Source organism: Rhipicephalus sanguineus, chromosome 9 (genome assembly GCF_013339695.2).
Source record: "Rhipicephalus sanguineus isolate Rsan-2018 chromosome 9, BIME_Rsan_1.4, whole genome shotgun sequence".
Lineage (NCBI taxonomy): Eukaryota > Metazoa > Arthropoda > Arachnida > Ixodida > Ixodidae > Rhipicephalus > Rhipicephalus sanguineus.
In genome coordinates this window covers 37,669,376-37,694,254 of record NC_051184.2, presented here as the reverse complement: position 1 = coordinate 37,694,254, position 24,879 = coordinate 37,669,376, and the positions used below count along the sequence as shown (strand labels likewise).

The following is a 24,879-nucleotide window of genomic DNA, read 5'->3' as shown; positions in this document are numbered from 1 at the left end:
ATGTATGGAAATTAAGCGCTGCATGAACGGAGGCCTGTCAGCCGCGGGTGTTGTGGAACGCGCCCACGCGCAGTCGCACCTCAACTTATCGCAAAATCAAAGCACCTAAACAGCTGCGCTCAGAATTCGCATTAGGCAGTATCGTAACTGTCCGTGAATTTTTCGCCTCCACTGCGACGGTTGTTTTCTTTCGGAATCCACCACTGAAATAATGGGGGGCGCTACGGTATCACTTGGCTCCCCCTAATGAAGAACCCTGTGGACGCCTATAGCCGCCGCGATGTGACGTGCGTGGTTGTGATGCGACGAATATCGCAGTGCAGGAAAGCCCGTCAGCGGCTTCTTTGTGTGCGACATTCACGATTCGCGAGCACGAAATTTCAGGCACTTTTAAATTAACAGGCACCTTAAAGGGACACTAAAGCGAAATAATGAATCAGTTTAGAGTGATAAATTGCGCTCTGAAAACACCATTGTTAATTTCACCACCATAGACGCATTAATACAAGAGATAATCAAGGTCAAAGTTTCATTTTTAAACTTCGCAACGAAATTCTCCGCGCGTGACGTCCCGCATTTCAATATGTTTTATTCGTATGTCTACCACTCTAGCTAAACGAACTTTTCTGAAACTTGGCATGCCAAGTCTCTTGCCCCCTCATAGGGCTGAGCCAAGGAGATTGACCAGGCCGACTGTTGCAGCGCGCTGCTCAAACACAAACGCATACACAGGAGCGCTCGTCCTGCCCTGCGTATACCTGTGTACTCTTTTCGTGCATCCTTCTTTGCGTTTAAACAGCGCGCTGCAATGGCCCGCTATTCATAGCCAACTAGCCCCTACTTTGGCTCTTTTAGCTAAACTTGAGCATTGCGAAGCTCGGTGTGCGATGGCTGCCCCTATACAAGCGATGAAAATTGTCGTCCATAAAGGTTGGTGGGAACCCACTGTTGCTTTATGTGCGGCCAAGGTCTTTCGTAATTTGCCTATTCTTGTCCCATTAGCACATACATGTCACAATTTTTTTTCTGTGATTTGGTTCGTCATTCGAATGCCAATGACATGTAGTTTCTTAATTTTTTTTATTTTCTACCAGCTGCGGCAAACGCCATCCTTTTCGGTAAGTACTCCGGCGCCACATAAACGCCCTCTTCAGATGTATCTAATAGTTGAACAAGCCATGATATCAGGAACTGAATGTGGCTCTATCTCTTTCATAAGCATTAGCAACACGAGCGTTATCTATTGAGAGCACACATCCTAGTTCGGTCACTTTGGCCGATCGTCTATCAAGACGCACCGCCGACTCGCACCGGGTGGACAGCCATCGGCCATGTGCTGTGCGGCCATGCTTGAGGATAAACAGTCCCCAAGGCCATATCTCCCTAAGAGACAGCACGCACGTGTCTTACGACCCACACCACACGTGCTCCGCATGCTCACAAGCGCGGCCATCTCATGAGCATTGCGTTTCACGGCAAACGCGTGTGACCCTTCGGCGCGTCCGTCTACGAGATCTCTCTTTACCGCGTTTCTTTCTGTTGCTAATCGTATGCTGAGAGTGGGTAAAACAAGAAAAGTTTTTGCGGATGTTCGAGGAGAGAAATTTTTTAACCGGGTAGAATAAGAATGTAAGCTCGTACATTCGTACTTGGCTCGTAAACCAAGTGAGCTCGAACATCGTAGTGCCTCGTTCATCCGCGTACCAGAAAGAGACCACGTCACTGCTTTTAAACAAACGCCGTTGTCGCAGATTTAGTGCCCACGAACCAGTCGTCAGGCGGTGTGGTCTACGAGGTTCGCGCCACCGTGACCCTGGAAAGCCCAGAACAGAATGTGGACGAAGGCACGATAATACGGTACGCTGGAGACCTGGCCGTTTACCCGGTAGGGAAGAACACGTACCAGGCACGCTTCCTTAACTTGTCGATGGTCAGGTACAAGCCTTCAACGAGAACGGCGTGCCTAGGTTGCAGCTTGGAGACACTGATCATCGCGCCGCCCGAAAGAAGTTCCCCACCGCTCACAGCTGTCAAGGATGCTGACCAATCGCAGGTCCGTCCACCGGTCCTGGAAACACTCATCATCGCGCCACCCGAAAGACGTTACCCACCGCTCACAGCGGTCAACGATGCTGACCAATCGCAGGTTCGTCCACCGGTTCTGGAGACGTTGATCATCGCGCCGCCCGAAAGAGGTTCCCCACCGCTCACAGCTGTCAAGGATGCCGACCAATCGCAGGTCCGTCCACCGGTCCTGGAAACACTCATCATCGCGCCACCCGAAAGACGTTATCCACCGCTCACAGCGGTCAACGATGCTGACCAATCGCAGGTTCGTCCACCGGTTCCCGAGACGTTGATCATCGCGCCGCCCGAAAGAAGTTCCCCACCGCTCACAGCTGTCAAGGATGCTGACCAATCGCAGGTCCGTCCACCGGTACTGGAAACACTCATCATCGCGCCACCCGAAAGACGTTACCCACCGCTCACAGCGGTCAACGATGCTGACATATCGCAGGTTCGTCCACCGATTCCGGAGACGTTGATCATCGCGCCGCCCGAAAGAAGTTCCCCACCGCTCACAACTGTCAAGGATGCTGACCAATCGCAGGTCCGTCCACCGGTCCTAGAAACACTCATCATCGCGCCACCCGAAAGACGTTACCCAACGCTCACAGCGGTCAACGATGCTGACCAATCGCAGGTTCGTCCACCAGTTCTGGAGACACTGATCATCGCACCGCCCGAAAGAAGTTCCCCACCGCTCACAGCTGTCAAGGATGCTGACCAATCGCAGGTCCGTCCACCGGTGCTGGAAACACTCATTATCGCGCCACCCGAAAGACGTTATCCACCGCTCACAGCGATCAATGATGCGGACCGGTCGCAGCTGCTCGGCTACCCGGTTCAGTTCGTCCTCCAGTCTGGCAAGGTAAGGACGCCTATATTCATGTTATTATAAAGAACCAACTGGGAAGGATGGTGCACAAGCTTTCAATTGAATTTTTTTAGAGTGACAGATTGTACCCGACGTATCAAAGCAGATGGCAACACGCAGGAAACAGGCACGGTAAATTGACGCACGTGTAATCAAGCAGACTCCTCGATTACACGTGCTACAGAAGTGGCAGCTTGGGTCCGCCTTTGCAATGAGGCTGTCTTCCACGTTTTCCCGCTACCATAGTTGTGAGGCGCCGCTGTCCTCACGTGATCCCTCAGGCTACGTCACGCTGACCGCCGCGCCAGTATTTACGGTGGTGGAGCTCGCCGCCATTACTTCATCGCATGCGAACGGAATGCGGTAAACCACACCTTGCGCGCAGTAGATAAATTGAGACCGGTGCGTTTACACACATCTTCTCAATGCAAGTTTACAAAGGGATGTGCAAAATTTCAAGTCCTTGAAAGTTACTCTGGGAAGCAGGAAATATTACATTCACGTGCCGTCAGGGTCACATAAAAAGGTAAATCGTCGTTGTTCCCTCCTCTCTAGATAGACAAAACCAAACATCCCCAAAGTAAGTAAATTCTGGAAATTTGACTAATTTCTAAAAGGGGCCACTCAGACAGTCGTGCCGAACTTGAAGATAACAATGCTAAAAGAGTACCAGAATGAGAGGAGACGAAAAAGGCACGGACTAACAAATTGCTATTACGTGTCAATGTACACACTCGCAGTATAATCAGTATAAGGAAATCAGTATAAGGAAAGCGCTAACAGAACAATGTCACGTGCTGGACAGGTACATGATCTCGTAGTGAGGTGGAGCAGTGGTGGCACGATTCGCCACTTTTATGCACGGCGAAAGATTTGAAAATTTATATTACGAATATTCCAGGGCCACGTGGCCAAACTATGATTAGGAGGTACACCGTCGTGCAGGACACCGAACTGATTGTGACCGCCCGGTGTTATTTCTTAAAGGGGACTGCAACACTTTTCCAAGTAATCGTAGAACAACCTCACTATGTAGTCTATTGCCTCACGAATCGATTGCCGCAAAAATGCTTCGAAAACGCCAGAAAAATGCTTACATGCTCTGAGGTTTATTGACCTTATGACCTCACGAAGTTCATGTCATAGATGGAGTGCGCCTTCTTTTTTTTTTAAATCTTTAATAGCTGGTGGAATACGAGATCAGCCTTGGGGCCCCAGCTTGGATCAAAAGCGTGTACAAGACCGTGCTGACACTCCTTCAGAACCAGGTTGAGGCGCCTCGGGAGTCGCCAGCTGTGTCATCCTACTACGAGGTGACGTGTTTTTTATATAATCTGTTGATTCGATTGGCATAGCATGTCAGATGTCAGTATACCATGCTGCACGGGGACTGCGTAATAGAGACATATGAGCTCTAGTACTTTAAGTGACCAAAGTGAATCTCAGTAACAGCGAAAGCTATATATACAAAAGGCCAGTTTGCAAGAGGAACAACGGTTAATTTTGTCCTTCAAGCCTCAATACACCGCACATGCGCACACACACACAAGGAGGTGGAGGAGGAGAAGAAAAAACGGAAAGACAGGGAGGTTAGCCAGTTCTCAGACCGGCTGGCTACCCTGTGCTGGGGAAAAGGGGAGGTGGAGTGAAAGATGATAGAAAGGAGATGTTACAAAAAGAAGAAGAAGAAGAAAAAAAGAACAAAAATACGATAAACGACATTGCTTAAAGTCTGTCTATGAGACTAGCTGTGCGCAAAAAGCGCAACAATGCTTTCAAAGCTTTCCGTACCGAGGACGGTTTCGGCCAGTGTCCTAAGATCTTTTCCTCCGACAGTGGACAATTGTCGAGTCTATCAAACACTTTGGACAAACTACTTACTATCTGTAGCATCGCGAAAAGATGCTCAGGGTACCAAATGTACTATATACACGCATAATAATAACTGTGGTTTTACGTCCCAAAACCACGATATGATTATGAGGGAACACGTAGTGGAGAGAGTGAGAGAGAGAGAGAGAAGGAATGTAGGAAAGGCAGGGAGGTTAACTAGACAATGCGTCCAGTTTGCACGTAGTGGAGGGCTCCGGACATGTCGACCACCTGATGTTCTTTAACGCGCACCTAAATCTAAGGACACAGGCGCGTAGCATTTAGCCTCCATCGAAATGCTGCAGCCGGGGCCAAGAAATCAATTTCCGCGGCGAGGCGGGATTGGAACCCGGGCCCTAACGGTCCGAAGGAAGGTGTCATAACTGATCTGCAGACCCGACGCATTATATATAGCCACAGTCACGGCAACAATGCCAGTGAAAAACCAACTGGTGCGCCAGGTATCACATAAGGAGCATTTTGACAAACGTCAAAAGGATGGCATAGTGCGCAAGATTACAATCTGTAAGACAGGGCCCATCGTGCTATATACTGGTAGTAAGTGCAGTTCCTTCAATACAAATGAGTGCGAGCTACTGGAGATATGATTTACTATTATCTGTCTGAATTGTTATTAGGAATATTTCGCTATCTGTTTGTACTTCCCAACTCTAACGCTATACAGTTGTAGAATGTTCGACATTCGGAACTACCATTCACTTCGTTGCATTATTTTCACTCTGTTATGTTCACTTCGTTACATTCCCTTCATAACCTTTAGTGACACGAGCAATGAGTCACACTCTTGTTTCCCTTCCATGTGCTTCCGGTAAGTATAATAATAACGAGAAGTATAATCATAAATCACGGCGTCCTGGCTTTGCTTATTTGCAAGATGAAATCCTTCCAAGATTAAACCACTTTTCTTCATCCCCGGGAAAACACAGCAACACGACTGAAGGGCTCATTAGCCAGGCTTTCACAGGCTCTGTAACACTCATAGCCTGGCGCTGCTCTTCTAAGTCTACTCTCTTGTACCATAATGAGATTGCCGCTGTTTTGAAAGCCTAAATTTTGGAAGGACTAACTGCTGGGGGAGTTGGTTACTCATCTTAGAACAGTGGCGCTAAAAAAAAACGATAACACGTACAGGAGAAAGGAACATGAAACACGGCGCAAACTATCAACTCAGAAATTACTGAAACAAAAAAAAAATAAAGATTTGTGTGGTTAGACGAACACGTGTTAAAAATCCATGAGCGGACAAGGATTGTCTCAATGACGCGCTTCCAGGAATTCTAACTCTGCGGCAAGTAATGTGACCGAGGGTTTCGCGACACATGAATCATCTGCTTTGTTGATGAGATACGCTTCTTCAATTTCATGCACTACCCTATCCTTGAACCTAGATTGCACTGTCGTATCAGCGAACAAGGGTGCCCAGCCGCATTCTCTACAGCGCAAAGAAAGGTTAGAACACGGTTGTTCCTTTATCGAAGCTTTATAATCCAATAGCCTGTTATTACACAACACCCGATTTGTCTAACATAACGCTTGCCACACGAAAGCGGAATGTCGTACAACACGCCAGTGGCGCATTCAACTTTCCTGGCCCTGTGCTTGGCTTTACAAAAGCCCTTGACTTGCTCTTCACCTTCGACCTTCCTCTCTACAGCCGCGCAAATGCTGCCTAAACGGTTGCCAGCCAAAAATAAAACATTACATACATGCCTGGCTCCCACTTTCTTTAAACGATGTGAGGCACCATGTAGGTATGCTGGCAACAGGCAGCTCCTTCAAGCCCCTGCCATGCTCCGTGCCTCTTGCCTGCGTTTTCAAGTCCTGTAGAACCCTTTCCGCCAGCATCGCCAAATGGTTCTCAGGAAAACTGGACAATTAACTTGAGCCTGTCCAGTTGCCCCTCGAGGCTTTCCTCCATATTGTGCAGACAAGATTTCCTGAGCGCGGTCTTCAAACATGATGTTGCGACACCATTTTTTACAACTTTAGAGTACCTGGAACAGAAGTGAAGGACAGGTTTCACGCTTCTCGGAGCATATATATCCAACACGTATGACACCCATTGAAACGCAACTTCAAGTCGAAAAACTGAATGCAGTTGTTGTTAGCATACCTGTCAAGTTTGGAGAAACGGAATCCGGGAGATCTACTCAACGGGGGGAGGGGGGGGGGGGTACTGCTGCGATACTGCGGGATTTTGCGGTCGCCGCTGATCTGTAGAGTCCAAACCGTTAACATCGCTTACGCATCGTCTGTTTCACGTGCGAGTGAAAGCGCCTAGCGCTAGGGGCGAACGCGGTTGAAGCAGAGATGAAACGACCCGGCCGTCACCGTCGCGCGAAGGGCACATGTACAGTAGAACACTGCAGGCACATGCGATAACATCGCTCCGCGTGAGAGGCCTGTCGTCGTTTCCTTGCCAGTTATTTCGTCGGGCAAGGGACCATAAGGGGCGCCGTTGAGACGGGGACGGTCGCGAGCGCTGGCGAACGCGCTATACCTCGACAGACATCGGCAACGGCTATACCCTTTTAAGTGCTGGGTTCTCTTAAAGCAGTAGTGACACAAAATTTTGAAGGCGAGATAACTTGTGGGATAGATTTGTGTGTACACAAACGCATCATCAAGAAATATTAACGGCTCATATAACCTATAACACATTTAGGATCCATTTTTAAATTGCATGTAGCGCATCTGTACGCGAAACGTCCCACCTCGCGTCACGACATCAAACAACAGCCATTTCCGGGAGATTTTCCTATGACCCGTACAACCGGGAGAAACGTTCAAAATCTGGGAGTCTCCCGTGTAATCCGGGAGACTTGGCAGGTATGCGTTAGGAAGCTCAAAGGTGAACTGCAGACCCGCACCAACGTCCTTAAAAATTTTCAGCATATTCACGCGCGAATCCACACAACCATTGGAATTTACCAGCCTGAGATAATCGTCCACGTACCGAAACATTTCAACAACAATCCAATCCAGAGCCATCTCCAGGTCGCGATCAAATGAGCGTAAGAAAATTTCACTTAGTACAGGTGCGACCCTCGAACTTATACAAACACCCGACCTTTGGGTATACACATCTCCCCTCCACCTGATGACAGTTAAAGACAAATACACAGACAATAGCTCCAGAAACGATCCCACAGACACACCACACTTGTCCTGGAACTTCAGTTCCTCATTGCATAACTGGATACAATCCTTCACGCGTTTTAACAACCTGTGCCATGGCAAAGAGTAGAAAAGGCCCTCTACGTCCACACTGAACCCTGACAAAGACCGCAGGGCAGTACTCATCAAGAACCGAATCACTTGCTCTTCTGATACGCAAATTGTTCCCATTTTCCAATACGTGGGTTTTAGCTGAAATCACGTAGACCAGACAGGCGAACTTGCATCAGAGGCACTTCCATCAGAAGGTGATTTTTACACCACATGCTGCAAAATTAGCCCCTGTAAGTCTTCGTGCTGTATACATTAAAAACATAATTAATTTCAAGGGTTACATCAGGCTATGTGCACGACAATAAGTACGAAGGCCCTTGCATGGGCGAAAAGGAATACACACAAAGCGAGGGCGCGTGCTTCCTGTCTGTGTGTATTTCTTTTGTACATATTCGTCCAGCTCAGGCAAATGGCTAAGATCATCGTCCCACTGGCGGCACACACTATACAGACAGCCAGGGGCGTAGCCAGAAATATTTTTCGGGGGGGGGGGGGGGTTCAACCATACTTTATGTATGTTCGTGCGTGCGTTTGTATGTGTGCGTGTATATATACGCAAGCGAAACTGAAAAATTTCGGGGGGGGGGTGTTTGAACCCCCCCAACCCCCCCATGGCTACGCCCCTGCAGACAGCCATAAAACATTACACAGCTGACCCTGTAACACAGTCACTGCACAATAGTCCGCCTCAACAATCCTTATCTGCACAGCTCGGCCATGGTAGTCGTGGGTACCAGGTATACATGCAGCGGCATAGATCATGGGGGAGGGGATGGTCAGGGGGGTCCTTACCCCCCCCCCCTCGCTTTCAGGCTGCTGGGGAAACCCTTGCAAGTGCCCCTCCCCCTTAAGATTTGTCTTTCAATCATCATATAGCTTGATGGATATGCTAGTCGAATGCATATTTTGATGTCCTAGGTGGTCATTGCTCACCTTGTACAGAACATTTCGTATTCAACTTTCTTAAATTTGTTTATTTTATAGTGGTAAATGTGTTAAGTACCATAAGCTCTGTAAGGCTGTATTTAAACTGCAACTGCCGTTCGACCGGTTTCCGAGAAGACTCATTAGCGCAATGAAATTACGTGAGGTGTGAAACCGAGCATGCTCGTTTCTTTCTTAAATTTCAAAGCATGATTTAAAATTTTATATTATAAGTAAAACTTATACGTACTTATAAGAACAACATGGCCACCACAGCGAGATATGTGCCCCCACTGTGATTTTTATGGATTTACGCGACTGCAAGTATCTGCCACAAAATGTTATCGACTGCTGTCTCATTCGCAGGACGGTGTATCTGGATACTGTCGTGTCACCTATGAGGTACACTCACTGACCAATCTCCACATTGAGGACAGGGCTTATAACGTGACGAAGACCAAGCATCTGGACGATTGCCTGCAGCGACGACACGTGGACAGCACGAGTAACACTCGGAGACACCCCGCTGATCGCACAAAACATCTGGCCAACAACTTGCTTCCACTGCCTCTAGATAACACATTCGAGAACCAGCCATTCACCGGACGTCCAGAGGATCTTAACAAGGTGAGCATGGAAGACCCTCACCATCTCATCTTAGTTACAACAGCAGCCGTATGTACTTGTAAATGCATCTAGAATTGGGGGAGTTGTTACGCATTATGAGAAACTAGTAACAGCGCAGACTGCAAATGATCATGCACACTGCAAACGAGCATGCGCATGCGCATGTCTTCTTCAAGGCAGTTGATGCTTTGAAGAAGACAAGACCACTAGTCGAAATGTTGACTCCAGTGACACCCCATTTGTCATCATGGTCATTGCGAGGAACAAAATGAGATACGATGCAGAGCTTTGATGACAAGCCATCGCCCGTATTGACGATAGGGCTTTACTCTGTAAATAGTTAGTAAAAACATTTAATACGTCTACCTGTAACATTTCGATAGAACTACTGGCCTGAGCGCAAACCAGCCTAAAACAGCGCCAATAGTTTTGACCTATGGAGAAAAAGTCGTACAACTATAATGGATTCCAAGTGTACTACAGTCCAGCTTTCTTCCTCTATTCACACGTTCACATTTGCATTAATCAGGTCAACTCCGAGGTGACCGCCCACGAGGTCTCCTACTACAGCGTCAACGACAGCCTCATTGAGAGCGCCCTCTTCGACAGTCTCACTGTGCTGCCCCTGATCACTGGCCCGGCACTAGTGCGAGCGCAGCTTCAGCTCAAGCTGGCCAGCCACGCAGCACCACCCATGGGAACCGCGCAGTTCGACAGAGAGCGGCGCACTTCGCTAAAGCTGAACTTGTCCGAGGTGGTCGCGTACCTCAACGTATCTGCCTACAGTGACCTAGTGGTCGAGCCCGAAGTGTTCACTCAGCTCCTCGATGAGGTGGCCGAGGAGCTCGCCAGCCTAGAGCTTAACATGACCAAGAAAAGCCCCGTGATTATGCTGAAGCTTGCGCGCATAATATCACTTCTCAACACTGAGCAGCTGAAGCAAGCCATGCCATCGTCCCTCCTCAACAAGACCAGCGATTTGGAACCCAAGGAGCAACTCCTCAGGTACAGCTTCGCGGGTATATAAAACAGTTGTTGAAAGTTAGCGCTGTGTGGCGGCGAATGTGTCTTTCTTTTGTCTTCGTCCTTAGCCTGCGCCAGGGGCGTAGCCAGAAATTTTTTTCGGGGGGGGAGGGGGGGGGGTTCGACCATACTTTATGTATGTTCGTGCGTGCGTTTGTATGTGTGCTTGTATATATACGCAAGCAAAACTGAAAAATTTCGAGGGGTTTGAACCCCCCCAACCCCCCCCCCCCCCCTTGGCTACGCTCCTGGCCTGCGCTACCATATCAATTATCATAAGGTGTTGGACTGCTCCCGGGATCGGCTCATTTTTGACCGATCGACGACGTCACTGATTTTGGCGGTGTGACGTCATGACGTGTCGTTATCGCTCGCTCGGAATAGGCCACCTGGGTTTTTGGACGCTGGTGTGTCTTTGGGCGGGAGGCTAGTGATAGTGTAAAGTGCCGCTTTTGCGCACCCCCCCCCCCCTGCCGACACCCATAGCTATATGTCATACTTCGACTGAGGATTAGTGCTGCTTGTAATATATGAAGGTGCCTTTTAACTTTTATGCAAGTGACATGGCATCAACTAGGTACTATAGTCCTGATGTGTGTTCTGAGCTGTCTTTTTCCCTATGTGTAGTACTTACAATTGCGATCCCCTGAAGCGGTTTGGCGGCCTTCCAGGCAAATCTCCCCAGTTTGCATCAAATCACTCCTTTCTCTCATTTATCTTGTTAGAATGAGATGTTTCTATGATTCGCTGCTCGCTTTATTTTAGAATGACCTCAGGTGGTGAATGTGAGAAAACTTGGCTTGAGTGACGAGCTGGCACGCAAGCACTGCTTCGGCTCGTTTTACAGGGCGCTGTACATCGAACTTCTGGGCAATGCCCGAAGCAAGTCCACCGCTCAAATGGCCATCCACCTTATGAAAGAGCACATCCTGTCCCGCCAGGAAGCTGCCCGACTGTTCCGCGACCTGTCCGCCTTCTTCATGACCTACATTGACGAGGACACCCGCGAGATGCTACAGGTGAGCACGACCATACACACAGAGCTCCTCATTAAAGGGACACTAAAGGCAAATATTAAGTCGACGTTGATTGTTGAAATAGCGGTCCAGAAACCTGGTAGTGCTACTTTCGTGCCAAGGAAGCGCTTATTTTGAAATAAAATCACGTTTTAGAGGTCCGCATCGCGTTAGCGCACTTCAAATCACCCGCCTGAAAGCGGTCTTTCTCACGTCACTGTTGCCGTGCCCAACGTTGCCCGCCTTTACTGCGTGGCCGCTGACACAAGTAGAAGCAGAGCGAAAGTAGCGGCATTTTTGTCGAACTTTATGTCAGAGCGACTTTCCCGAGCGTGCAAAACACACGCGGCAGTACGCGATACCAAAACTACCACTGAGACGCGACCGCATGAGCGAAGCCGGGCGCCGGGCGAAGCGCAGTTCGGCGAAAACGGAACCTTTGAACCACGCGCGCCGTTCCCCATGGCAACGCCAAAAAGGTTCTTTTTTACATGAGTCAAACGGAAACGTACAGGCAGCATTTTATTACGTCTCTTGATGCACGGAAGGCTCATTTATTGCAGCTAGTTTGATTACTAGTGATTAATTGTAATCGGACGCTCTCACGTCATCGGGATCATTTCCGAAATGTCCCACTCGTGGCGCATGTCGTGTGATACATTTGGCTTAATTTCTCAGTAAGCAGGGCACTGCAGTTGATAATGTTGCCGTTTTAGACGTTGTCATACATTGAGCTTTCGCTCTGACATATTGTTATTTGTCTTTAGTGTCCCTTTAAGCCACAAAGCAAATTTTTATGAAACAGAGAAAGTTGTAAGGCACTGCCTAGCATAAGTAGGTAAACTCACTCAGACTCAGATCCAGCCTTGAGTCTGAGTCCGCATGAGTAATACCTTGGTGAGTCTGAGTGAATGAGTGAGTCCGGTCGAGGAAAATTGTGGTGAGAGTGAGTCTGAGTGAGTCCAGTTAGAACAATTTTTCAGCAAGTGTGAGTCCGAGTGAGTCCTGACGAGGAAAAATTTGGTGAGACCGAGTCCGAGTGAGTCCGGTTAAGAAAAAATTTAGCGTATCTTAGTGAGTCATATTGAGGAAAATTTTGGTGAGACTGAGTCTGAGTGAGTCCAGTTAAGAAAATTTTCAGCAAGTCTGAGTCTGAGTGAGCCCTAAGCGCAAAATATAGTTTTTATGTGAGTCCGAGTGAGCTCCACTTCTTTTGCCGCCCTATGCTGCCTAGGGAAGGGGTCGCGGAACGAATTTTTCAAGACCGTTGTAACAACCGTCCATCACTGGACGAGTAAGGAGAAATGAAACTGCACTTTTACCATGGCTCCAGGAGAACAGCTTCACTACCAAAGCAGACACTATCTACCTTTGCCTCAGCCAAGTCCGCAATTGCTGCCTCCTCCCAAATTCCGTGGCAAGGGAGCAGGTCACATTTACATGATGAGCCCCGCCTCCTTTTCTTCCTCCTCTTTTTATTTTGCTTCATTGCTGCACTTATACTGTGGGCTCCGGCTTGGATGAAGAACCGAATTTACGGGCCGTGTCTATGACGTTACGAAGAGTGCCTGTTACATAATTTATTTAAGGAGGGGGGAGGGGGTGTCCGATGCCCCTTTATGTATGGCGCGTGTGTCACACTTGTCTGTTTCCAATTACCAAACCTGTTGATGTGCCCTTTAAAGATTAGGCTGTCTCGAGAAAGTCGGACTGGCATAAGTATGGCTGATCCCTCATAATCATATCGTGATATCGTGGTTTTGGGACGTTAAAACCCATATATTGTGATATTGTGGCTGATGTCTTGTTGCCATTCCCTATATGCAGGACATGTGCAGGAGTACCGACGGTTTAGTGGATACACGTCTCAGAGCAGCAACGTGCAGCGTACTTGAAGAGATGGCGATCAAGCTTTGCCCCCCTGGCCATATATCTCGCTAGAGAGCGTTGACCGCGATGCCAAGTCAAACCGTGCCTTGGAGTTCTGCAAGCAAGCACCTTCCAAGTCTGCCGAGACGCAAAACAGGCCACGTAACGTGTATTGCGCTTTACATTGCGATTCATTCGTATCGTCGCTTAAGTCTTCTTGATGCTTTATGCCGATACATGTCAAGTATCTTCTGTCCTGCAAAGATATCTGCAGTGCAATGAATCTCATGTTCCTAGTTGCATAAAAAAAAATATGTGGTTGAACGTGGTTTAAACCAAGCTTGTCCAGCGATAGCACCAGCTACCGCGGAAAGCGTGCCGCGGCGGTGTCCCGCGCGTCGGCCCTCCCGCATGGCAAGCAGCGGCGCGTTGTCCACACTGTTCTTCATTTGACGGCGCGGGAGTCCCGCGATAGGAGCGGAGGTCCCCAGGCGCGTGCGCCCGCCGGCTCATGGCTCTCGCCGACCGACAGAGAGGACTGCGCGGGAAAGGAGAACAAGCTGACAATGCGCATGTCCGTTGCTATGACGACGCACGTACGAGGAGCTTTAAAGGCAGGGTTGCCAATGGTGGCTACTTTTCGCCAAACTGGCGAATTTGAGAGGCCCGTGGCGACCTAAAATTATCAATGGTGACATGGCGAATTTTTGGCGACTTTCGGCGAAGGTCCCCACTGAGTTATGGATCCTAAGCTCAGTGTCTTCCAAACGAATGAGCGGCAACATTCTCTGTATTTTCCTTGGTTTTAGGCCCACGAGTAGAATGTGAACATTACGCGTCATTCGGTAGTCCATCCTGTAACTCCTGTGTATCTCCAATTCACCTAGATGCAGGAGGTACTTGAACGTCCCACAGCGACATTCTAGCAAAATGCAAGTCAGCGGACTGCCTTGCAAATCACGAGGAGCCAATGTTTGACTATAAGTTTATGGCTTTAGGTGCTTTAGGCTTCTCTAAAGTTTCGCTTCTGAAGGGGCTAGACGACGGGTCGGCCGAGCGTTCCGACCATTTGTTCGGCCAAAGCTTTAACTGTTCTGAATAGCTTGGTGACTTATTCACTGTTTCAATACCCCCAAGTCAGCTCGTAAAGGCGGTTTTGGAATAGCGAAGAGAGGCGGATACGCGGCTATTTGTGAAATAAAACAATACTTATTGAAGCATTTTTACTGCTCTCAGTGAGCGCGTGCAATGAAAACAATTGCTATATAACATCTTACATTGTCTACCTGTTTATTATTAACGCATCGGATTGACGCGTGTAGATATAAGTGACTATAAGAAATGGTCGGCGTGTCCGGTATCATATTAGTTCACACTGAAAAGGTGTAAGACTCACTAATGATCGGTTCCTGTAAGACTTCTGTCGTGTTAGCTTCAATAAACCTTTTAACGCTTTTAATTCATATAAGGGTAGTAAGGCTGTTTACAAACAACGCTTTCGCGGTTTTCGCCCAAAGTTTACCACACTTGTACCTTTGAAACGAGCGGACAGGGATGGAAGGATATCATGAGCGTTTCATTCATTCACCCTAGCGCCACCACGCACATCTTGCGGCTAGTCGGAGAAGTAGCACCATAGACTCCCCTGGTGAAGCGGGCGATACGACTGGCATTGAGAAACGTCAATATAATTTAAGGGTATTGGATGACACTGTATTCTATGGTGCCATATATGAGCGGAAATTTTTATTACTAGTGTAACGGGCTAAAAAGGACAACGAAGAAGACAAGAAAGACGACGACGTTGACAGACCCTGCAAGCTGGGCGCCATCTTGCCAGCCGCTGAGTTTATTCCCTGTATATATATTGTAAATATATTCTCCCCGTAACATCTTTGGTGGAAGGTGCGGGGTATTAACTTCACGCAAGACGAAGCTTCGCAGCGGGCGCCTAGTTGCCTCTTCAATGGCGACGGAAGTCAACAATGCCGACCCTTCAGCGGCTACTGTGCGTTCTCCAACCGGGCCGTCAACCCTCATCTTGGAGCCCCCGAGAGACCCAGGTACCTTTTCGGGCACCGATAGTGTTGACGTAGAAGACTGGTTAAAGACATACGAGCGTGTGGGCGTACGTATGCGATGGGACCCAACGCTCATGCTGGCCAATGTGATCTTTTACCTAACCGACACCGCGAAGGTCTGGTATGAAACGCACGAGGAAGAGCTGACCAGCTGGGAGTTATGCAAGCAAAAGCTTCGGGAGCTATTTGGCAGACCTCTGGGACGTCAGCGCTCCGCCCAAAAAGAGCTCGCGTCTCGCGTTCAGACATGCACCGAATCCTACCTTACGTACATTCAGGACGTGCTTGCTTTGTGCCGCAGGGTGGATTCGCAGATGTCGGAAGCCGATAAGGTTGCCCATGTCATCAAGGGTATAGCAGATGATGCCTTTCACCTGCTTGTATTCAAGAACTCGTCTACCGTACAAGACATCATTTCCGAATGCCGGCGCTTTGAGGAAGCTAAGAGCCGCCGTGTTCTCCACCAGTTTACACGCCTACCTAACACGGCTGCTACATCCACCTGTGAAGACCCCCGCCTGCCTTCTACGGAAAGTTCCAGTGATGTTGTCCGTATTGTCCGCCGAGAAATCGAAGCCGCTGCTCCGCTCACGTCACCAACCTTCAACTCCGACAACCATCACGCCACCGTCTCCCTCATCCAGTCCGTCGTGCGTCAGGAACTGGCCAACGTCGGCCTGAACAACATCTGCTCAATTCATCGACCTGAATATGCTCCACCAACTCCACCTGTTGCTGTCACACCGAACCGACGTTTTTCCGCTCCCCCACGTTATCGTAACCCGGCGGAATGGCGCACACCAGACGACCGGCCAATATGTTTCAACTGCGGTCGTGTAGGCCATATTTCTCGTCACTGCCGTTCATGGTCTAACTCGACACCATGGCCTTACTTTCCGTCCCATCGCCTCCCTCCCGGTAATCCACGCTCATCGCCGCAAACACAGCCGCTCATGCCTGACACTTCTTTGCCCACTCGACTCAGCCGCTCACCTTCGCCGCAACGCCGTTTTTCCCGCTCGCCCCCATCTCGTCGATCGCCGTCCCCAAGCTCCTTCCGGCGCTCACCTCCGGAAAACTGACGGGAGCAGCTCCTAGAGGTGATGCTGCAATCACGACCCGATGCCAAAATCCTCTACTGACCCTGCCCGCACATCGGAACCTTATCAGTGTAGACGTGGACGGTGTACCAGTTACGGCCCTTATTGACACTGGCGCGCACGTGTCTGTTATGAACGCTGACCTCAGAACACGCCTAAAAAAAGTCGTTACTCCTGCCCCAAGCCCTGCGGTCCGAACTGCCGATGGTGGAACAGCTGCCGTGATTGGCGTGTGTTCAGCTCGTGTGACCGTCGCCGGACACCACACATCGGTTATGTTTTACGTCCTAGAACATTGCCCTCACGACCTAATTTTGGGACTTGATTTCTTGTCGGAACACTCGGCCTTGATAGACTGTTCTTCCGGCGTTGTGCAACTCGCTCTACCTACTGCTGTTGACCCTCCCGGTTGCCCTCCAAGCCAACGTTTATAGAACCAGGTAAGTTGCAAAACTCCCCGCGTCAGCCAACCCGTCGCGCGGCGCCGGGACAGCTTCCGGTTTGGTGGCGCTGGCGGCGCAACAAGCTTCCGCTAGCAGACGAAAACGCGTAGTCTGCGTGACAAACGCCGGGTCAGCCGTTCAGAAAGTGCTCGGTTGTTTACTCGCCGACTGTATATTATCGTGATTTTTCGTTGCGCTGCCGCTGCAATGTAAAACTGAGTAATATTTAGCAGCGGTAAGGCGAAGTCAGTAAAGCTGTGGCTTTCAAGACTGTCCAAGATAACTGACGCTTGATAGCATAGTATACGAGTCTGTCCATTACCCTATAAGAAATTAACTATATGGCGCATTCTCGTAGCGTAATTATTTAGCTAAAGCGGATGCTTGGGCGTGTTGGTACTTATATCTTTTCGTTTTGGACTGTGCAAGTATTGCGTGGTGTTAACGAATAAATCTTTGTTGTAAGTCAGCGCTGTTGTTTGTGTAATCCTTTTTCTGGTGCTCCGTAGTTTTTCGCGCTATTTTTTTTCGATAATTCTTCACTTTCACTTTTTTGAAGTGAGGAGTTTTCACTCTGTACCGCGGCTGTCGTTACTTGTAATTACTGAATGGTAAAATCGCCGTGTGTGTACTACACGCCACAATTTCAGTCCTGCTACAGAAAGAAAAATTGTATTTATTTTTCGCACGCAATGCAGAAAAACAATCTTTCAGATATTGCATGTATGGTGTGATGCACACAAACGGCACAACTTATTTACAGTCTCAGGCATTAAACCTTATCAAGACAGCTCTAATTAACTGTAAAAAATTATTTACAGCACAATTTTCAGGATCACTCAAATCAAGGCAAGTTCGGGAATATCTTTGGGACGCAATCTTCGACGAGGCTCCTTTCCGCTGGCGATTTCAATCGTAATTCTTATCGTTGATCGTGTGAGTGAAAGTCTTCAGGATGTCTTCCTCATGAATGTGCATATCACATGCAAGTGATATGTCGGACAGTTTCTTGTCCATACGAGGAATGGCGCGATCCCACGTCGCTCGCTGGTCAAGGTCACACGGGGCACAAACAGGTTACCAACCGTCTCGTATTTCGCGGGACTGTCCCGACTTTTTATACAGCGTTGCGAGCCGTCCCTGTCGGGACAGCTATATGTCCCGGATTTATTCCGTACCGTCCAGTTAGAACATTTATGTGATCCAACGCACGCCTGACAACGCGCGTCACGCTCCAGAACACAAAGTTGTCACGAATAGCACGCACGAAGCAATGTTGTGGTGGCTAGCGGTGGCTGCGAAGGGCTTCACTTACTTTGTCTGAACTTCTGTGCGAAACGCGACAACATTTACGGATACATTCTCCGGCAAGAGGAAGTGTTGCGAGCAGCACGTAGCCAGCTGAAGAGGCCGAAACAATGCCCCCCCCCCCCCCCCCCCCCCCCCATCCGTCCCGACTCCCTTCATTGAAGAGTTGGTAACCCTAGGCACAAAAGAAATGTCGGGGTGTCTCGGAACAGAATATGTCGGCATGGTGAAGACACGCAGCATATCCGAAGCACAACAGAAAACGCCACGCTGTTCGCGCAGAAAGCAGCCTCCACGGATACTGACGCGACGCGCCGCAACACCGGCTGAAGAGAGCGGAGTGAGTGAATCCTGTTGCGACAGCAGCGCCACATCTGTCGCTGATGGCGGCGGCGCCGCGCAACATCGCTCAGTTTTGCAACTGACCTGGCTCTATAAACGTTGCTCCAAGCCGGCTCTGTTCCGCAGACCACCTTCGCCTTCCTCCACGGACAGTTACTTACGTCGGCGTCTCACCTGTACCACCTGTACCCGACGGTGACTATATAGTGTCTCCAAATCTTGAAGTCCTGCTTTCGCAAAACGTTGCGTTTCCGCACACTCTCGTTACTATAACGGACAACGCCTCCTGTCTACCGCTCGTGAATTTTGGCCTATGTCCACAAGTTCTCCCTCGTGGCATTTCACTTGCGGAAATCATGCCGGCGGCCGACTGCCACATTTCAACTCTAAGTTACGACAGAGATTCGTGTGCAGAGAAACCTTCCCCTACTACTCCATCAGACCAAGGTGCCTTAACTCAGATGATTGCACCCGATTTACCTACCCAACATGCTGATGAACTGCGCGCTCTCCTTGCGTCCTTTTGGGACATCTTCGACCATGGCGACCGCCCTCTCGGACAAACGTCAGTTGTTAAACATCGGATTGACACAGGCGATGCGAGACCAATTCATCGGCGACCCTACCGCGTCTCCCATACTGAGCGACAAATCATCCAAAAAGAAGTCGACAAAATGCTTTCTCGGAATATCATCGAGCCTTCCAGCAGTCCATGGGCGTCCCCTGTTGTACTTGTTAAGAAGAAGGACAACAGTTGGCGATTTTGCGTTGATTATCGGCATTTGAACAAGATCACAAAGAAGGACGTCTATCCTCTGCCACGCATTGACGACGCCCTGGATTGCCTTCACGGTGCACAATATTTTTCTTCAATCGACCTTCGCTCCGGGTACTGGCAAATTGCCGTTGACGAGATGGACCGTGAGAAGACGGCCTTTATCACTCCCGACGGCCTTTACCAGTTTAAAGTGATGCCGTTCGGTTTGTGCAATGCGCCCGCCACGTTTGAACGTATGATGGATGCCCTGTTGCATGGCTTCAAGTGGTCCATCTGCCTCTGCTACCTGGATGACGTAATCGTTTTTTCTCCATCCTTTGTGACGCACCTTGAAAGGCTATCGAAGATCTTATCTGTCTTCCGTAAGGCGGGCCTGCAGCTAAATTCGGCCAAGTGCCACTTCGGCCGTCGTGAAATTTCTGTGCTCGGGCATCTCGTTGATTCCTTCGGTGTTCGCCCTGATCAAGATAAAATACGGGCTGTGAAAGATTTTCCTGTGCCAACTTGTTCCAAAGACGTTCGCAGTTTCTTCGGCCTCTGTTCTTACTTCCGTCGTTTTGTCAACAACTTTGCCGACGTCGCGCGCCCTCTCACTCAGCTCCTCAAGAAAGACGCTGCCTTCGTCTGGGGTCCTGAGCAAGCGGATGCGTTCTCCAATCTGGTACAACTGCTTACCTCTCCACCTATTCTCGCCCACTTTGACGTATCAGCTCCAACAGAAGTCCGTACCGATGCAAGTGGTCATGGCATCGGTGCAGTCCTGGCCCAGACACAACAAGGTCGGCAACGCGTTGTTGCCTATGCCAGCCGCCTTCTTTCTGCTGCTGAGCGCAAGTACTCCATTACTGAACGCGAATGTCTGGCGCTCGTTTGGGCAGTCGGAAAATTTCGCCCCTATTTGTACGGCCGGCCATTCACAGTCATCACTGATCACCATGCCTTGTGTTGGCTTTCGTCCCTGAAAGACCCTTCAGGCCGCCTTGGTCGTTGGGCTCTGCGCCTCCAAGAATTCGACTACTCAGTTGTCTACAAAACCGGCCGCTTGCACCAAGATGCCGACTGTTTGTCCCGATATCCTGTTGACCCCCCAGACAGTTCTACGGCCAACCTTTCTACCAACGTTTTCTCTCTGTCCGCTTTTCACGACATTGGAATCGAGCAACGGCGGGACACCTTCTTGCACGATATCATCCAAAGGCTAACATCCGCGACGCCCGACCCTTCCCTTAGAATGTTTGAGCTTCATGATGGTGTATTGTACCGTTGCAACATGCGTCCTGACGGCCCCGACAGACTACTCGTCGTTCCTCCTCACCTGCGTCAGACTGTTCTCGCCCAGCTTCACGATATGCCGACAGCCGGTCACCTCGGCGTTTCACGGACCTATGACAGAGTTCGCCGGCGCTTCTTCTGGCCTGGGCTGTACCGCGACGTCTCCCGTTATATTGCTGCCTGTGATCTTTGTCAAAGACGGAAAACACCTACTACCCATCCTGCCGGACGCCTTCAGCCGCTCGACATACCATCAGAGCCATTCTACCGTGTGGGTGTTGATCTCCTTGGCCCTTTTCCTACGTCCACTGCGGGCAATAGGTGGATTGCAGTAGCAACTGATTATGCAACCCGATACGCGATCACACGGGCTCTTCCAACTAGCTGTGCAACTGACGTTGCCGACTTTCTCCTCGAGGACGTCATCCTACACCACGGCGCCCCTCGGCAGCTCCTCACCGACCGAGGCAGCTACTTCCTTTCGAAAGTGGTTGATGACCTCCTACGCTCATGCGCCACCAAACACAAGCTTTCAACTGCTTATCATCCGCAAACCAACGGCCTAACCGAGCGCCTCAATCGAACTCTTACTGACATGCTATCCATGTATGTCTCCGCTGATCATCGCGACTGGGACACTACGTTACCGTTTGTCACCTTTGCCTATAATTCTTCTCGACACGATACCGCTGGGTTCTCTCCATTTTTCCTTTTGTTCGGCCGCGACCCTACGCTACCTTTCGACACACTCCTGCCGTCCAAACTGAGTTATACGTCGGAGTACGCTCGGGAGGCAATAACGAAGGCCCAAGAGGCGCGCGAAGTTGCTCGACGCCGACTAGCGGACTCGCAGGAAAACCAGAGGCGTGTATATGACGCCCACCATCGTGACGTCCACTACGCGCCCGGCAATCTGGTTCTGCTTTGGTCCCCCACGCGCCGCCTGGGACTTTCCGAGAAGTTACTCCCACGCTATTCAGGCCCTTACCGCATCTTACGCCAGGTGACCGACGTCACCTACGAAATCGCCCCTAGTGACCCCACCGTCGTTCACCCTCGCACTGACGTTGTTCATGTTACGCGGCTCAAGCCCTACCACTCGACTGCCTCCTGATGAGCACCGGGTCGGTGCTTCAGCCGCCGGGAAATAATGTAACGGGCTAAAAAGGACAACGAAGAAGACAAGAAAGACGACGACGTTGACAGACCCTGCAAGCTGGGCGCCATCTTGCCAGCCGCTGAGTTTATTCCCTGTATATATATTGTAAATATATTCTCCCCGTAACACTAGATATGCCGCCCATATCTAGAATGGCGACTTTTTTGGCGAAATGTGTAAAAAAATGGCAACTTTTGGCGACTTTTTGCTCATCGTTTGGCGACATTTACTCGAAAGTCAGTGGAAACCCTGTTTAAAGGGACACTAAAGAGCAAAACGATTTTTCTCGCATTAGTAAAGTAGTCTTCTACGGTACCAAAAACACCATGCTTGCTGCGAGAAGACGCTTAATAAGCGAGAAAACGCGCAAAAACAAAATACAGGTGGCGACGCCACCTTGGAATTCTCGAACCATTTGCCGTGACGTCACATATTTTTGACGGCGCCTGCTTGGGCCTACGTAGTTCCTAATCGGTTACATCGAAGTACATTGTCCTCTGAGGGGGCCAGAGACTTGACATAACGAGTTTGTGGAAATTTCGTCTAGCCAGTGGCGCCAAAATACGTTAAATGCTCTTTGAAATCTTTTACGTCACGAATTACAAAGTTCGGCGCGAAATTTAAAAATGAAACTTTGAACTTGGTTTTCTCCTCTAATAATAAACCTATGGTGGTGAAATAAACTACACAATAGTTCTCCGAGCAGACTTTATCAATCTAAACCAATTAATTGTTTCTCTTTAGTGTCCCTTTAAGGTCAAATGCACGCACTATATCGTTTTCCAAGTTTGTACCGGGAGGAGCGGAGCTATCGCTCTAAAAGTTCAGACGGTGATGTGCATTCCTCAAATTCACTGAGCAGGCAAGTTGGGATGGTAGCCAGAAAGGAGTGCATCACATCACTTATACTTCGCCTGATTCTGCTTGCAGCCTGGCTGGCTGTAATCTGTCTAGAAAAAATCGCAACACGATGGGCTTATGAGTGGCAAGTGATGTTGTTGGCTTTGAAGGCTAGCGCCTGCGCGCAGCATTTATCATTCACTTCTCTCCCTATGTAAGCGAGCTCTGGCTTTTATCTGCGCAAGGACCGACTAGTATCTACGATTCATTATCTGTAGATGTACGCAAAAGAACTGATGTTAAATTCTTCCCCTTCGCTAAGAGAGAAGAAATGTTTTTTTTTTTTCAGTTTTCTTAGAAAAGAGAACAACCACTACATGATATGTGTAGCCATGAACCAAAATGCAGTCTAAGTAGTGTAACAGTGAGTATTAAAAGTGGAGGCGAGTCTTAGTGGGCACCACTAATTTTTGATATCACAAGAGATGAAAATTAGCATTCCATGAACCTCATTGCACGAAACCACGGAGGAACGAAGGGCATGAATGTATCACGCAGCCGGCCAACGCGTGACCTGCGCACGGCGTACTAATTTGTATGGTTACATCTAAGCCCTAAATCATCAACACACGCTTGTTCCGGAGCTTTTACAATCGATCAGTGCACATTTTTTCACATACAGTTCAACAACTGTGGCCGTTTATTATAACGTTACCGTCTTCGTTGCAACTTGCGAGTGTGGCAGCTGCATGTTCCTGCCACGCGCGTTGTGCTTTAGGAGGAGTGTGCGCTGAGCATGGCTAGTGAATCCAACTTGTCTAAAGACAAGGCAAGTTTTGCCGGCGTGGCAATCACGTGGCACTATCTAGCCTTGCGCACTCGCTGGTGCGCTCAAGAGGTGCTATCCTGGACACGGTCAAATCGCGCCATCTTGTCAAATTTCATAACGGCGTCAATTAGTAGGAGCCCTCCGGGCCAATAAGACTTGACCAATGGCAGAATTCAACAACATGTCAGAATTTGACAATGTCCGGAATAGCAACTTGGTGCACTCGCAGAGGCGGCGTACAGTGTTTACCATGGCAATCTACTGGTCCCGGCAAATTCTCGATGCTCTTGGCGTCGCCAGTGCGACGTATCTGCATAAAGCCGGTGGCTGCCTGGCAAGCTGAGAACGGGAGACTATATATGTACCGCCATAAATGACAGCACGGCGTAGTCAGATGTTAGGCCTACTTTCCCGAGCTCCAGTTCTATCTGGAACGTTTCGTCCGAAATCGCGGACGAAGCAGAATCATAGTAATTTATACAGGTGTTTCCGCTAAAGCTGGACAGAAGACGAACCAGCGGTTGTCAGTTTCCTTACTTTGGAGCAGCGTGGCGCAATCCGCCTCTTTCACGATGCCACGGTGCATGCGCCCTTCCCCTAGCGGAAAATTCGCAAAACACCTCTTGATCTCGGAGGCTTTCTTTCTGGCAATACTGTTTGTCCCATACCCTGTCAAAACCCTACCAAAACGACAGAGGGCTGAACAGGAAAATTGAAAAGGCGGATTTCAGCTAATATTGAGGTTTCGGCGCAACCTGGCTTGCAGAAAGCACCCAGCATGTTAAATATCGAGAGAATACCTTAGTGCTGCAACCTTCTTCTAACAAAAAAAATAAAAAAAGGAAAAAAAAAACTTGATTCTGGTGTTCTGCGTGCCGAAGCAAAGATATGATTACATAAAACTAACCATAGTGCTTCCTTTGTCTCAGTCTGTCTGTCCCATCCTTGTGCTGTTACCCAGCTCTAGTGTGCACCGACTATCCCAAGTTAACACAGTATTGCATCGTGTGGGACTCCTGATTAATTTCAATCACCTCATGTTCTGGCATGTGCACCTAAATCTACGTTTTTCAGATTTACCCTACTAAACGTGGCCACTGTGGCCAGGAATCGAACCCTTGCCTCCATGCTTAGCAGCACAATATGCCATGTCTGTCGGGATACCAGGACGGACACTACGATTTTCTGCCACACAGCATCGCCAAA

General features: G+C 49.2%; 1 protein-coding gene across 1 annotated transcript; it reads left to right on the top strand.

The window, feature by feature from the left end:
- Positions 1–1,741: 1,741 nt before the first annotated feature.
- LOC119405005 (uncharacterized) lies at positions 1,742–13,999 on the top strand. Its single transcript, XM_049419154.1, has 8 exons — positions 1,742–2,332; positions 2,426–2,611; positions 2,705–2,932; positions 4,123–4,251; positions 9,353–9,613; positions 10,143–10,618; positions 11,484–11,655; positions 13,480–13,999. The coding sequence occupies exons 1-8, from the start codon at positions 1,928–1,930 to the stop codon at positions 13,591–13,593; spliced, it is 1,971 nt and encodes a 656-aa protein (XP_049275111.1). The 5' UTR covers positions 1,742–1,927; the 3' UTR covers positions 13,594–13,999.
- The last annotated feature ends 10,880 nt before the right edge of the window (positions 14,000–24,879 follow it).